At 26.9% G+C, this 16,401-nt stretch overlaps 1 protein-coding gene across 2 annotated transcripts in view; it reads left to right on the forward strand.

The window, feature by feature from the left end:
• Positions 1-16,401, forward strand: part of LOC101236593 (zinc finger FYVE domain-containing protein 9) — a 77,847-nt gene that overhangs the window by 11,829 nt on the left and 49,617 nt on the right. Inside the window, exons 2-3 of one of the 2 annotated variants that reach the window (XM_065801010.1) lie at positions 8,026-9,726; positions 9,884-10,050. In XM_065801010.1, coding sequence (XP_065657082.1) covers positions 8,026-9,726; positions 9,884-10,050 — 1,868 coding nt within the window. The remainder of the gene's footprint in view (positions 1-8,025; positions 9,727-9,883; positions 10,051-16,401) is intronic. The other variant, XM_065801011.1, reaches the window with a different exon arrangement.

Below are 16,401 nucleotides of genomic sequence, written 5' to 3' on the forward strand. Positions count from 1 at the left end.
TATATATATATATATATATATATATATATATATATATATATATATATATATATATATATATATATATATATATATATATATATATATATATAGATCTATAGATTGTTGGCTTTGGAAAGAGCGGAAGGAAAAAAGTGATTCTTACGCCAACATATACGTCACTTTTACTAACTTTTAACTTTCGTCCAATATTTCCGTGTTGGTCGAAAGTAAAAACCATTACTTTAATTACAAATTATTCGTTTTTTAAAAAAACCACAAAAACGCAAATTTAATTGACCAGAATGTTTTTAAAAACATTCTAAATGTTTTTAAAACATTTTAAATGTTTTTAACAATATAAACAATGTTTTTATTTTAATTTTTTTTAATAAAATGTTTTAATTTTTATTTTTTTAATAAAATGTTTTTATTTTTATTTTTTTTACTGTAAATCATGCGCGGAGTGTTGCTACATCGACTATCTTATAGCCTGACTCGCAAGGGAGTGCTGCTACATCGACTGACAAATAGCCTGACTCGCAAGGGAGTGCTGCTACATCAACTGACAAATAGCCTGACTCGCAAGGGAGTGCTGCTACATCGACTGACAAATAGCCTGACCCGCAAGGGAGTGCTGCTACATCGACTGAGGGTTTGGTTGGGGCAGGCAGTCTATCATTATTAAAAAAAAAAATTCAAGTCTTGCATTTTAATTTTTACTTTTTGTCAACAAAATATGGAAAAAACTTTCGGACAACATCTTAGGGTTCTATATATATATATAATTAGTAAAAAACACTTATCTAACTTTTATTTTCTACTTGAAGTTTCACCATTGCTGGATCATCAGGAAGAGTACATAATTTACATATATATATATATATATATATATATATATATATATATATATATATATATATATATATATATATATATATATATATATATATATATATATATGTATATATATATATATATATGATGTTATTTTATGTTGGCTTTGAGTAGTTAATTAACTTTTAAGACATCACAATGGATTTAAAAATATTATTTATTAAAAAGCAAATTATAAAATGGTTCAAAGAGTAAATCTAAAAACAACATTAAAAATAAAATATCAAATTAAGATTAAAATGTATTTATAGCCGTAATGTATTTTAGTAAATTTTAAAAGCAGTGAGCTCCATGAATGAAACTACCAATTAATTATTTTTAATGATAGACACCAGCAGAAAGATAAGCCAGGCTGTCTATCAACACAAAACATCAAAACAATAACATGACAACAATTATGCACAACAATAGCACATAGCATATTTGTATAAACACATTAAATATTTGTAAGAAGGAAAGAATATGAACCCTTGATCCTAAAATTTAGGGGGAAAAACAAATCAAATAAAAAAATAAATGCGAGAGGCAAAAAGCCTTCTAAACTTTAGGATCAAAGGTGCACACTCTTTTATCCATATTACTAAATAAGAGATATTATCATGTGTTTCCAGAAAAATTTAAAAAAATATAAACAACACAACTTACCTCTAAAGCAGTAACAATGCTTGGAACTAAATGTTTTTGAGTCAAACCTATGTTATAAGTACACTGCTTGACTAGCAAGTTTACTCTAAAGGTTACCCAATCATACCACTTTGAAAACATGGAAACAAGATAATATAAACATATATACTGGATTTTTTTCATTTGAATTATTTGAACATTATGATAATAGTTGGATAATATGAATTAATTCAACTTTTATTTTGAAGTTTAGATTGAAATAGTGAAAGAACTATCAAAATTTTTATTAAAAACAATCAAAACAAATAAAATATACAATATATTTACTCAATAAAAAAAATTTCATCTCACCTCGCTCATCTCATTTCATCTCATCTCATCTCTCTCATTTCAAGGACAATTATTTTCAAGTTGCTTATTAATCACTGTTAAAAAAGAAAAGAAAAATATATATCTGTAAATAGATAAATGACAAATAATAATAGTCAAACAAAAATCTGCAATCCTATATAACATAGATGTTATTTGGTAATAAAAACAAAAACATATTTTATTTCCGAGCTATGAAACAATTTCATAAATTATTTAAAAAAAGTAAAAAATGTTTTTTGTAAAGCAATATATTAAAAACAAAATCAAATGCAATTACTTTAGAGTATGTATGATATATAAACATTACAGTTTAACTTATTAGTTTAACAACTGGTTTACCATTTACATAATACTGGGAAAAAAAAATAAAACAAAGATTTAACTAATTTTATTAAAACTTTCATAAAAATGATATTTAAAATAAAAAATTCATATATATTTTGATTTAGGATTTATTGAAATCCATATCTTTTTATAAGTTTAATTAGGTAACTTTATATAGTTACAAATTAGTATGACAAAAATAAATAAATTGATTATGAAAAATTAGGCAATGTTTAATCACATCAATTATTTTCAACAGAATAATGCAGAATACAATGCCCAAACTTGTTATAAAAATGAAGCATATGAAATCAGGTTAATGAAGTCAGTATATTTATAAAGTAATAAAAACAATCAAACAGTTTAAGAGTAAATTTCATGATTTTAAAAATGTATATACTCATATACCTTTAAAAAGAAGCATAACGCATTAATTTTTTTTAAATTACTGCAATTATATCAATAACTGCAAAATGAGTTAAATGTTATTTAAACACTTTTTATTATTACTCTGGGAATGTTTATTTTCTTTTATTTTTTTTTAAATATTAAATAATTAAATTTAATATTGCATTTTTAAAAATGTTTGATATTACCAAATTTCTTTCTTTTCTCAACATTTACATAAATGAGTTAAAATATGTTAAATTTTTGAATTTTTAAATGATTATTTCTTAAATTTTTAATTGTGGCTCTGCAACTACAAATGATTTTATATTTAAAAAAAAATTAGGGAGTAACAAATAAAAAAATTAATTAATTTACTTTATTTATTAAAAGTTTATTATTTTATTAACAATTTTGTTGTGAAAGCAAGGATTTCTTTTAAATCACTGTATATATTGTTTATTAAAAAATAATCGCTGCGATTTAACTTGCGTTATAAAAAAAAAGTTTAAATTACATTTTGTGCAAATTTTTGATGCAGCGGTTTATTTAAAATTTAATTTTGAGTAAAAAAAAATGTTCAGGAAGGAATACCAAAAAAACAATTGCGATAAAAGAACAAATAACATTTAAATATTGAAGAATATTTAGTAATATTTTTTGATAAATTTGAGAGTTAAGTTAAACCCAAGCATTAACTTTAATTTTAATAAACTTAAATATATTTTTTAAATCTAAATTAAATTATACATTTTTTTATCGGAATAAAATTACATATTTTTATTAAATTAGTTTTAAATTAAATCATATATTTTTTATCAGAATTAAATTATATTATTATAATCTTTGCTTCAAGCTTAAAGTATTAGCATTTTTTAAGCGAAAAAATCAATCATTACAATAAAATAAAAACAAAATAAAAATAAAATTTTAATTTTATTTGAGTTTTTTTCATTAGTAAATAGTGCTTGTATCTAACATAATTGTCATTCAAAATTTTGTATCAAATATTTTTACATAGTTGTCATTATAATGTTAATGTGATTTTTATAAAAAATTAATTTCTTCTTTTATCTTACCGTTTATAGAATAATTTAAAAGTTAAAAAATGATAAAAAGTCGCTTAACCAAAATCGCTTATTGCTTCATAAAATAGCTTAAGTTGTAGGTAAATCGCTCTATGCGTAACGCTTTAAAACAAGGCCTGATATATATATATATACATATATATATATATATATATATATATATAATATATATATATATATATATATATATATATATATGCATATATATATATATGCATATATATATATATACATATATATATATATATATATGCATATATATATATGCATATATATATATACTTGTATATATATATAATTTATTTTCAGTATTTGATTTTGTCTAATTCTTATTGGTTATATATATACATATATATATATATATATACATATATATATATATATATATATATATATATATATATATATATGCATATATATATATATATACATATATATATATATATATGCATATATATATATATATATATGCATATATATATATACTTGTATATATATATATATACTTGTATATATATATATATACTTGTATATATATATATATACTTGTATATATATATATATATATATATAGAACCCTTAAATGTTGTCCGAAAGTTTTTTCCATATTTTGTTGACAAAAAGTAAAAATTAAAATGCAAGACCGGAATTTTTTTTTTTTAATAATGATAGACTGCCTGCCCCAACCAAACCCTCAGTCGATGTAGCAGCACTCTTTTGCGGGTCAGGCTATTTGTCAGTCGATGTAGCAGCACTCCCTTGCGAGTCAGGCTATTTGTCAGTCGATGTAGCAGCACTCCCTTGCGAGTCAGGCTATTTGTCAGTCGATGTAGCAGCACTCCCTTGCGAGTCAGGCTATAAGATAGTCGATGTAGCAACACTCCGCGCATGATTTACAGTAAAAAAAATAAAAATAAAAACATTTTATTAAAAAAAATAAAAATAAAAACATTTTATTAAAAAAAATTAAAATAAAAACATTGTTTATATTGTTAAAAACATTCAGAATGTTTTTAAAAACATTCTGGTCAATTAAATTTGCGTTTTTGTGGTTTTTTTAAAAAACGATTAATTTGTAATTAAATTAATGGTTTTTACTTTCGTCCAACACGGAAATGTTGGACGAAAGTTAAAAGTAATTAAAAGTGACGTATATGTTGGCGTAAGAATCACTTTTTTCCTTCCGCTCTTCCCAAAGCCAACAAACTATAGATCTATATATATATATATATATATATATATGCATATATATATATACTTGTATATATATATATATATATACTTGTATATATATAATTTATTTTCAGTATTTGATTTTGTCTAATTCTTATTGGTTATATATATACATATATATATATATATATATATATATATATATATATATATATATATATATATAATATATATATGTTACTGTTACCCGCAGTACCAGGAATTAGCTAAATGCTAATGTTTATAATTTATTTTCAGTATTTGATTTTATCTAATTCTTATTGGTTATATATATACATATATATTATATATATATATATATATATATATATATATATATATATATATATATATATATATACATATATATATATATATATATATATATATATATATATATATTATATATATATATATATATATACATATATATATATATATATATATATGCATATATATATATACATAATATATATATATATATATATATATATATATATATATATATGCATATATATATATGCATATATATATAATTGTATATATATATATATACTTGTATATATATATATAATTCTTAATTATATATATATAAGATATATATATAATACAAAAAACCGATAAACTTTCATTTGAAAGTAACTGAAAAGTCATTGGTTTTATTTAATTTTTGAAAAAGGTCACCCACCTTGACCTTTGATTACACACTGGCTCCCATATATCAGTGAATTTTTTCTTCTTCAAAAGTATATCAACCTGGGTCTCAAAAGAACCAGAATTTCATAGAGATTTCAGTAATAATAAATATTGCAAAAAAAAGAGGACAATAGAAAGACATAAAGCAGTGGTTAGAGTTTAGCGAATGAATTGTTTGAAGCGAACAGTGAGATTGTAGTTTTGGTATCATCGACCAGTGACTTGGATAATGGCAGTAATCAAACAGAAGCAGCACTGGAGGTGCTGCTTCTGTTTGATTACTGCCATTATCCAAGAAAAAGCACTGACAAAAACTCCAGCTCCCCGCAAAAGAGGTAGAAATCTTGTTGTCACGCCACAACTTGAAGCTGCCTTGGACCGAACAAAGGTTTCAAACCATAAAGCAGTTTGTGTTATCGCAAAAACAATCAAGAGCTTTGGTCACAGCCTTGATAACTACATGTTGAACATGGAATCTATTTGACTACAGCGATGGACACATTGCACTTTTCAATTAGTCAAACTGAAGGATGAGTTCAAAGGAGATTCTTCACTTGTTGTTTATTGGGATGGTAAACTCATGCATGACTTTACCAGAAAGGAGAAAGTGGACCGTCTTCCAGTTATAGTATCAAGAAAACAAGTGTCTCAGTTGCTCACTGTCGCCATACTGCCATCTATAACTGGCAAGCCCAAGCCTCTGCCATATTCGATGCTGGGATGTTGGTTCTAGGGTCAATGCATGTGCTTTGACACAACAAGTTCTAATAATGGCAGAAGCATGGGAACATGCATTCTGCTAGAAAAAATGCTTGGCAAGGAGTTACTTTATTTGGCATGTAGTCACCACGTTCTGGAGCTTGTAGTTGGTGCAATTATTCAGGCTTGTATGGGATCAACTTCAGGTCCTGAAGTTCTGCTTTTCAAGCGGTTTCAAACTCAATGGGTGTTCGTTGACTAGGAAAGATATGATGCTAGTATGTCTGATGGTAAAAATGCATGCTTGTTGTATGACGTAAAATCTGAATCATAAAGTTTGCCAACAAGCAGCTGGAAGAGCAACTGCCATGAGCTGACTACAGAGAGTTTGTATAACTAGTACTGATCTTCCTTGGAGAAATCCCACGCAGAGGAGTGCATTTCATGACACCTGGCCCAATGCACTATGCACGCTGGATGTCAAAGGTCATCTGCTCATTGAAAGTATAGATATTTTGTTCACAATTCGTTCTGACATCAAGAGAAGAAAAAAGCCTGTATTAAGTGTGTGTCTTTGCAGTCCGTCTGTACCTATAAGCATGGATGCTATTGAATATGTAGTAGTTGAATATCATTATAAGGTGCTGTCGATGACACCTTGTGCATCGACAACACCTTACAATGATATTCAGCTACTACAGTTTTTGAATTCTGAACTAATAATAGAGATAACGCTTATCAAAAAATGTTAATTTTTATCTCTTGTTATGCTTGTGAATTTGTCAGCGTTTTGTACAGTAACTCAATTAAACTTGGGTGCTTAGGTCGTTAATGATCACACAGAATGTGGTGTGGCTCTTGTTCAAGAGTATAGTGGCCTGCTCACTCAAGATGTGGACCAAGTGCAGTTTTTCCTACAAGTCATCAAAGAACACCATCAAGTTTTTCCTGACAATTGAAAGTAGACTGTAGTTGGACATTGACCTTGACCTACTCAAACATCTGCTGCTCTCTTTATTTTGTGACTTTTTGTATTGTAACATAGGTTGATGATTTGAACATAGACACAGTTAAACACTTGAAAAAAAGTTTGATATTATTGTTAAAAGTCTTATATTTTGTGACTTGCGACTCATGTGTATGCTTTTTCAATATGATAGAGCTACCTCCAAATATTAAAATTTCGTGTTCAAACTTTTTGTAGATTGTTTTTATCATAAAAGGAACAACTTTGAGGGGTAAGGTCATAAAAAAAACAAAAATAAATTTTCCACTTGTATAATGGTCACCCTAATATATATATATATAAATATATATATATATATATATATATATATATATATACATATATATATATATATATATATATATATATATATATATATATATATATATATATATATATATATATATATATATATATATATATATATATATATGTATATATATATATATATAGTACCTGCTACTATCATTTTAGAAGCCCAAATTATTATTTATTTTCAGTATTTGATTTTGTCTAATTCTTATTGGTTTCTGATACTTTTATGACTGGTTATTTAAATTAATTTTCAAACTGGTTTGATTCAACCAGTGTAAAAGATAATTAAATAACCAGTCATAAAAGTATTACAATTCTTTTTAGTCTAAAAGTTTTGTAATATCTTATTATAAATTTTATTATATATAATATATTAAATCTTATTGTATATTTTTTTTGTATTTATCAATCTTTTATTTTATTTAGGTTTCAAAAATTTTTCTTTCTCCCCAACACAACTAGCATCATTATTTGAAAGTAATATAAATGCTGTTGAACATGATTTAGAAAAAATTAGGAATTTAAAAGAGGAGTATTCTTATAATGGGCACAATAAAATTGACGAATCTAATGATGATGATTTGAGCCATTACACACTTGAAACTGAAAATGGTCTAAAAGTCCTTGAGACCACTTACACCATTAACCAAAAAGCAATATACCACGACTTTGATCGACTAAAAAAATTGAAAGCAGCTGCTTACGAAGAAGATAAAAAAGTTTTATTAAGTGATAAAATTGATGAGTCATTGTATACATATAAAATTTCACCAGAAACATCTTACTTGGGAGATATAAAGTTTGATGATTTGCACTATGAATCTAAAACAAAACAAAAGCTGATGTCTTTGGAAACGACATTTGATGAAAAAAATGTTTTAGGTTTTCTTAATTCCTCAATATCCAATCTTATTCAACCAATTGATATGACAAATAAACATTTTAATCTTTCTGATGATCCATCAGATTACCCGCTACATAAATCTTCTACTGAAGATGAACTTAAAAAGTTTAGTTTTGAAAACTCAAATGAACATGCAATCGAGAATGATATTGATTTATTAGTAGAAAAAGCAGAAAATATCATTGTGTCTTTTGAAAATGAGAACGCAAGAAATGTTGTAGAAATCAACTCTGATTTGCCATTAAAATGCTCCTGCACTGGTTCACAAAATTGTCAATGTTCTTCAGAAACAAATATAAAATTATCTTGTTTGTCAGACAAAGTTTCATTTGACATTAAAACAAGTTTAGAAAATGAGGAATTAGACAAACTTTTAGATGACCTAGAAACTGAAATGATTTCCACTAACAATACTTACTCTTCAATTGATTCCATTCCTGATAATAATAAAAATGATAATCAAGTTAAATCTTCTACAAAAACAATAATTCATTCGGAATGCAACTCAAGTTGTAATATTTTGGAAAAACTGTGCAGCAACACAGAAGAGACTTTAAAATTATTAAAGGAAGGAAAAATTTTGACAGAAAGCTGTATTAAGGAAAATCATAATAATAAAGAACTTGATATTGATTTGGCTGCTAAAGCCAATGAAAATGCTATATTATCATTAAGTTATGATGCTCCAATTAGAACATACATAAAGGAATTGTATTCCAATCATGATGCAGTTAATCAAACTTTTAGTGCTGTTGTTCATGAGGATGTATTAACTACTACTAGCATAGTGCCATCTTCATATCAAAATGAAGAAATTGCTAATTTAGAATGTTTAGGATCAAATTTACAAGATAGTTCAAAAGAATGTTCTATAAAAACTAATGATGATGCTTTAATGACAGCATCTAAAGAATCTGTTAATTCTTCTTTTGCATCTAATACTGCATGTTCTGATCAAATGTTTGAACAAGAGTGCTGTGAAGATATATTACCACATCATGAAAATGAATCTCTTTCCTTGCATACTACTATTGTGGATGAAACACAATGTGAATTATTAAATCAACAAGTAGATTCCTCTGACTCATCTAGTCTTAACTTTATTGAAAATGAGGTTGTGTCATTACCTTCAAGTTCTAACCAAACCCGTCATGTGCATTTTTCTCTTGATGCTGAGCAACAAGCAAGAGAGGAGCAACATAATCATCCTGTTGAAAATAGTCGTAAGTACTTTGATTGCTATATTTTAAAAAACATTAGCAGAAGCGTTTTATATTTCTTCATCTTGTTATAGTTTTGCAATTATATTTTTTTGTTTTTAAGCAACTCGTAATTTTCATTATAAAGTTTTGCTTCAAAACAATGTATTATGTAAAATAGATTTTGTTGAAACCAGCAGTGTGACAAGTCAAATAGTTCAGCCTCAAGGATCACTAGGATTCTTTGCGCCATCATGGATACCAGATACAAATACCAAAACTTGTATGAGTTGTGATACAAAGTTTACTGTCGTCAAGCGTCGACACCATTGCAGAGCTTGTGGAAAGGTATGTCTTTTGCACCACCTTGTCATGTGTAGTTATTATAAAGTTTAATAAAACCAAAAGAATTAATAATGAAAAAGACTTTTTTTGAAAAAAATATTTTAATGGTAAATTATTGGATATAAAAAGATATAAAGATGATATATAAAATACCTTGCGACTAATGTTACAAGTGTTTTTATTTTAATGTTTTTAAAGTTTTGTTTTTTAAATATTTTAAAATAATGTTCAACAAAAAGCATCAGTTACTGCAAGTTGAAAAATTAGTAAACTATTGAAAGACTAAAAACTTAGTAGAACCAGGTTTGATTGTCTTAAAATGCTGCAATATGAGACAGTAGAAAATATTCCTTTAATAAAACTGATATAAAATGAAACAAATTGAAAAACTATTTTTAGTTAGGGATCCTTGGCAAGGTTTATTCTCTGGTAGATCAAGGGCTTTTTCAGTATTGTTTATGATTTTCAAATTCATTGATGAGTGGACAAGGTCATAATTAACTTTAATCAAGATCCATTACTTTGCTGACTGAGTGTAAATATTATGTCTGTTATTACTAATAGTTCCATCACTGGTACTGAACACTCTATCACTACAGCTTGATGCCACTAGAATGCAGAGCACATTCATTGTCAACTTTAATAACAATCAAAAAGTGAAGTTATATTTCCTCCACTATTTCAGTATATTATGCAATTTTTCATTATGCAATCTCCAAATTGATAAATGTTTTAGTTGTTTGGAAAGGGTTTTAAAAAAAAATTTGTTTGGATAGCCATCATAATACAGGCTTAGATGGCGTGCGATCAAACACTATTGCTGACCTTTGCAAATGATTTTTTTTCTGAAATCAATATATCTATATACACATACACAGTACTGTGAATAAGTTTTAGACAACTTACATTTTTTCAAAAAATCCCGGAGAATTCTCTGATATTTAAGTTTGTAGTTCTAAATTATAAACTTATTAAAACACATGTATTTCACACAAAATATGGGGCAATTACAAACTTTTTAATGTCAAACTTCATAAAAAAATCTTAATATATGTCCTCCTTTTGCCTCAATCCCAGCCAATATCCGCCGGGAAATAGATTCATACAAATTAGTTATAAAATCCTGGGGTATGTTGTGCCATTCTCTTTGAAGTACTTCAAAACATTCTTCAGCATTTCGGGGAGCATATTCGTCCTTCTTTCTGTCCAGGTAATCCCAAATATGCTTAATTATATTTAAAACTGGACTCTGGGGTGGCCAGGTCATCAATTCCAGTACTCCTTCCTCTGCCATTTCATTTAAATAATTTTTTACCACTTGGGAACAATGTTTTGTGTCATTGTCCTGCTGCAGAATAAAATTATGACTTATTAATCTTATTCCGGATGATACAGCATGGTGCCTTAGGATATCCACATAACGTTCCCCGGTGTGTCGCCCCCCTATTTTGATCAAATCACCTACTCCAGATGAAGATAAACAGCCCCAAACTTGTAAAGAGCCTCCTCTGTGTTTAATAGTAGGGTTTAAACACTCGGGCTGATAGGGTTCTTCAATTCTTCTTCAAACATATTGGCGTTCTTTCGTTCCAAAAATTTCGAATTTAGACTCATTGGTGTACAGAACCTGATTAAACATTTCCTGGGCCCAATCTTTGTGTTGTTTTGCATATTTAAGTCGTTTTTCTTTATTGCCACACCGTAATAATGGTTTTCGAATTGCAACACACCCTCTTAATCCCGATTTAAGTAGGTGCCATCGAATAAAAGAAGAGCTGACATTTTTCTCAGTTGCTGTGTTAATGTCTTTTGGCAGCTGGATTGATGCTTTTTTTGTATTTCTTAAAGTTAGGGTTTTTAAATATTTATTGTCATCATTTGTTAGCTTAGGAGGTCTACCACTTTTCTTTCTATCTTCAAGGGAGCCAGTTTCTTTAAACTTTTTAATGATTTCTATAACAGCATTCTTCGAATATCCTGTTTTGGATGTAGTTGTAAAATAATATATTCTTTCAACTTTTCTTATATATTATTAAACTTGAGTACGCTTTAAAAAAATTACATAGGAAAAAAATTGTAAATATGTCTAATTATACAAGTGATCTAAAACGTATTCACAGTACTGTATATATATATATATATATATATATATATATATATATATATATATATATATATATATATATATATATATATATATATATATATATATATATATATATATATATATATATATATATATATATAGAACCCTTAGATGTTGTCCGAAAGTTTTTTCGATATTTTGTTGACAAAAAGTAAAAATTAAAATGCAAGACCGGAATTTTTTTTTTTTAATAATGATAGACTGCCTGCCCCAACCAAACCCTCAGTCGATGTAGCAGCACTCCCTTGTGGGTCAGGCTATTTGTCAGTCGATGTAGCAGCACTCCCTTGCGAGTCAGGCTATTTGTCAGTCGATGTAGCAGCACTCCCTTGCGAGTCAGGCTATTTGTCAGTCGATGTAGCAGCACTCCCTTGCGAGTCAGGCTATAAGATAGTCGATGTAGCAACACTCCGCGCATGATTTACAGTAAAAAAAATAAAAATAAAAACATTTTATTAAAAAAAATAAAAATAAAAACATTTTATTAAAAAAAATAAAAATAAAAACATTGTTTATATTGTTAAAAACATTCAAAATGTTATAAAAACATTCAGAATGTTTTTAAAAACATTCTGGTCAATTAAATTTGCGTTTTTGTGGTTTTTTTAAAAAACGATTAATTTGTAATTAAATTAATGGTTTTTACTTTCGTCCAACACGGAAATGTTGGACGAAAGTCAAAAGTAATTAAAAGTGACGTATGTGTTGGCGTAAGAATCACTTTTTTCCTTCCGCTCTTCCTAAAGCCAACAAACTATAGAACTATATATATATATATATATATATATATATATATATATATATATATATATATATATATATATTTATATATATATATATTTATATATATATATATATATATATATATATATATATATATATATATATATATATATATATATATATATATATATATATATATATATATATATATATATATATATATATAAGCATTAAAATAAAATTCCAAAAACTTGAAGCTAAAATTACTTTTTGTTGTGTTTTTAATTGCATTTAAAATTAATTTCTTTAAAAGTTATCTTTTGAAACATTTTATGAAAATTATGCAAAACGCTTTTACAAATTACTTCTAATGATTGGTTAATAAATGAACAAATTTTATTTAAATTATTGAAAAGTGAAATTAAATTATTGAAAGGAAAAAAATATAATAATTTTAAATTGTATAAACATTACTATTTTAAAAAAATTACTATTTAAAAAAAAACAATTTTTTTTTTTAAATAGTAATTTTTTATCATTTCATGCTCTAATTGGTAAAAGCAATTAAATTATTCCCTTGCAATGGGAAGATTAAATTTAACTTATTCATAATTTAATGTAACGATTTTAAAGATTTTCAGCAAGACATGGAAAAATAGTTTCCAACATTTCAATTTATCATAAAGAACACATGCCTGATAATAAAAATTTAAATTTAACGTCTAATTTACACAAAATGTGTTTATTTTAAACAATATTTATAAGTAGTTTTTTTACTTTATTTAAAGCCTTCACATAAAATAAAAACTCTAAAAATATTTAAAGCCTTCACATAACAACTTTTTTATTGTGTTTAAATAGTTAAAACAGCCGTGGTTAAATTGTAAAGAAAAAAAACTATAAGTGTGGTTACTTACAGCATGCGATCGCACGCCATTCTTATCCAAGCCTGATAATATGTTAAATGATACCATAATTAAAAAGTTCTCAGTATTCAAATGTAAGTTTTCAGGTCAAACATAATGTAAAACTTAAGTAATGCATGCTTGATGTTTTTTTAAAGGTGCAGCACAATTTATTTGTTATCAAATTAATATTTCTTTCCAATGCTTTTATTAACTTGTTGTCTCTGTTTGTTTGTCTGTGAGCATCAAATCTTGCAATCAATTTTTGAGTCACTTCCTGATAATAGATTTTCTTCAAATTTTGCATACATACTCTTGCTTGATGACAATACAATATTCAATAATTAGTTTTATAATAAGTCAATTAATTTAGTTAATTTTAATTAAGGTAATTTTTATAGGGAAAAAATAATAATATTTAAAATAAGTATATTGTTTTTTTTCATACTTATACATGCGTTTAGCATATTTGAATGAGACGCTGACTTCGTAAATGGAATGTCTGTGGTTTGAGACCTGCATCTTCTTGAACTTTTTTGTTTTTTTACACACGCATACAGCCGAATGTTAATAAAATAAAACAGTAATATCAGAAAAATTGATTGCAAAATTTGTGTTATAATAACATATAAAAGCATTGGGTTTTAAAAACAAATTTTTAAAATCCAATGTTTTTATATGTAAATTTTACTTGTTTCAAATTAACAATGTTAATTTTTTTTCAAATTATCAATGTTTATTTTTTTTCAAATTAACGATGTTAATTTGAAAAAAAATTAATATTGTTAAATCCTGGCCAAGCCTGATAATATGTTTAATGATAACTTAATTAAAAGGTTCTCAGTATTCAAATGAAAGTTCTCAGGTCAAATGTAATATAAAACTAAAGTAATGCATGCTTAAGGTTTTTTGTAAAGGTACAATACAATTTATTTGTTATCAAATTAACATTTTTTTGTGTAAAAACCTTTGGTTGTAAATTTTAATGTAATGTAATTAGTAAGTGACTAGAAAAAATATATAAAAATTTATGTATTATGATTTTATGCTTAAATTTACTATTAATTAAATACTGGCATATATCTATATATTTTAAAGCTCTAATTTACTTCCAACAAGGTTGCAAGCAACCACTATTAAGTTATGAGTTACCTTAACATAGAGAATAAGTAAAAATACCAGGAAATGCGGTAGTGGTGTAGTGGTAGAGCGCTCGCTTCATAAGCGAGAGGTTCCGAGTTTGATCCCCACCACGTCCCTGGTAGTACCGCGCTCAACTTGTTTCTCCGCGCAGCGGCCTTGTTCGTCAAGGTTCGTGTTTCGGAGTTATAGAGTTGAGAGAGGGTTATAACCACAATTAAGTAGCCTCCTCATCTGTAGTGGCCTTCTAGGCCTTGGGGAGGTGAAATAACAAAAAAAAAAAAAAAAAAAAAAAAAAAATGGTTAACTGAAGACTTGAAAAGTTGTAGGTTGTATATAAAAGAAAAACATGAAGATGGGTACTAGTTAAAAGGTTTTTTTGATGTGTAAATAAAAAATTGGATTAATAAAAGTTTTTATAGCATGAAGAGACAGATACAGTAAAAGGATGCAACTTGTTGAATAATAAACAAGCAAAAATGAGTTTTGATTTATCGTAATAGAGATAATAGCTTGTTTGAGCATTGACCATGATTATATTTGTAGAGAAAAAAAAGAAATGCAACCTTACAACAATGGGAGAGTGGCTCAAGCTTGGCAGATAAAGCAAGTCTAATTTAATATTATTTTTTTGTTTTGTTAATTCACCTCCCTAAAACTGAAAAGGCCACCACAGACGAGGAGGCTACTTAATTGTGGTTACAACCCTCTCTCAACTATATAACTCCAAGACATGAACCTTGACAACCAAGGCTGCTGCGCAGAGAAACAAGTTGAGCGCGGTACTACAAAGGACGTGGTGGGGATCAAACTTGATATCTCTCATATATGATGCAAGCGCTCTACCACTACACCACGACCGCATTACATTTACAATGTGCTTTTAGACTTTGGATGAGAGTAAGAGACTTGTTATTCATCAATATAGGAATACCAACATTATTGCAATATTTTTTTACAGTAAATGAGTCTTGTTGTCTAACAGAAATTGCAGATTTTAAGTCCAGAATTTAAATCCATAAGCCACAGCAAGCCTTAGGCTGTTACAGAAGAGAGATCAGATTTAAAATCAGCTGGTTTTTTTTTTGTTTTTTTTTGTTTTTTGTATTTCACCTCCCCAAGGCGGAGAAGGCCACTACAGATAAGGAGGCTACTTGTGGTTATAACCCTCTCTCAACTCTATAACTCCGAAACACGAACCTTGACGAACAAGGCCGCTGCGGAGAAACAAGTTTAGCGCGCAGCGGCCTTGTTCATCACTACACCACTACTGCATGTTCTAAGCAATCAAAAAGTGAAGATTTTTTGTCAAGACAAGAGTATAAAGTTGAGTCGTCAATAAATAGAGCCACTTTAGATGTTAAATTTTCATGAAGATTGATATTGTAGATAAAAAACAATACATGAGCAAAGATTTAAAGGTACCACAAGATACCTAGT

Source organism: Hydra vulgaris, chromosome 07, assembly GCF_038396675.1.
Source record: "Hydra vulgaris chromosome 07, alternate assembly HydraT2T_AEP".
Taxonomy (NCBI): domain Eukaryota; kingdom Metazoa; phylum Cnidaria; class Hydrozoa; order Anthoathecata; family Hydridae; genus Hydra; species Hydra vulgaris.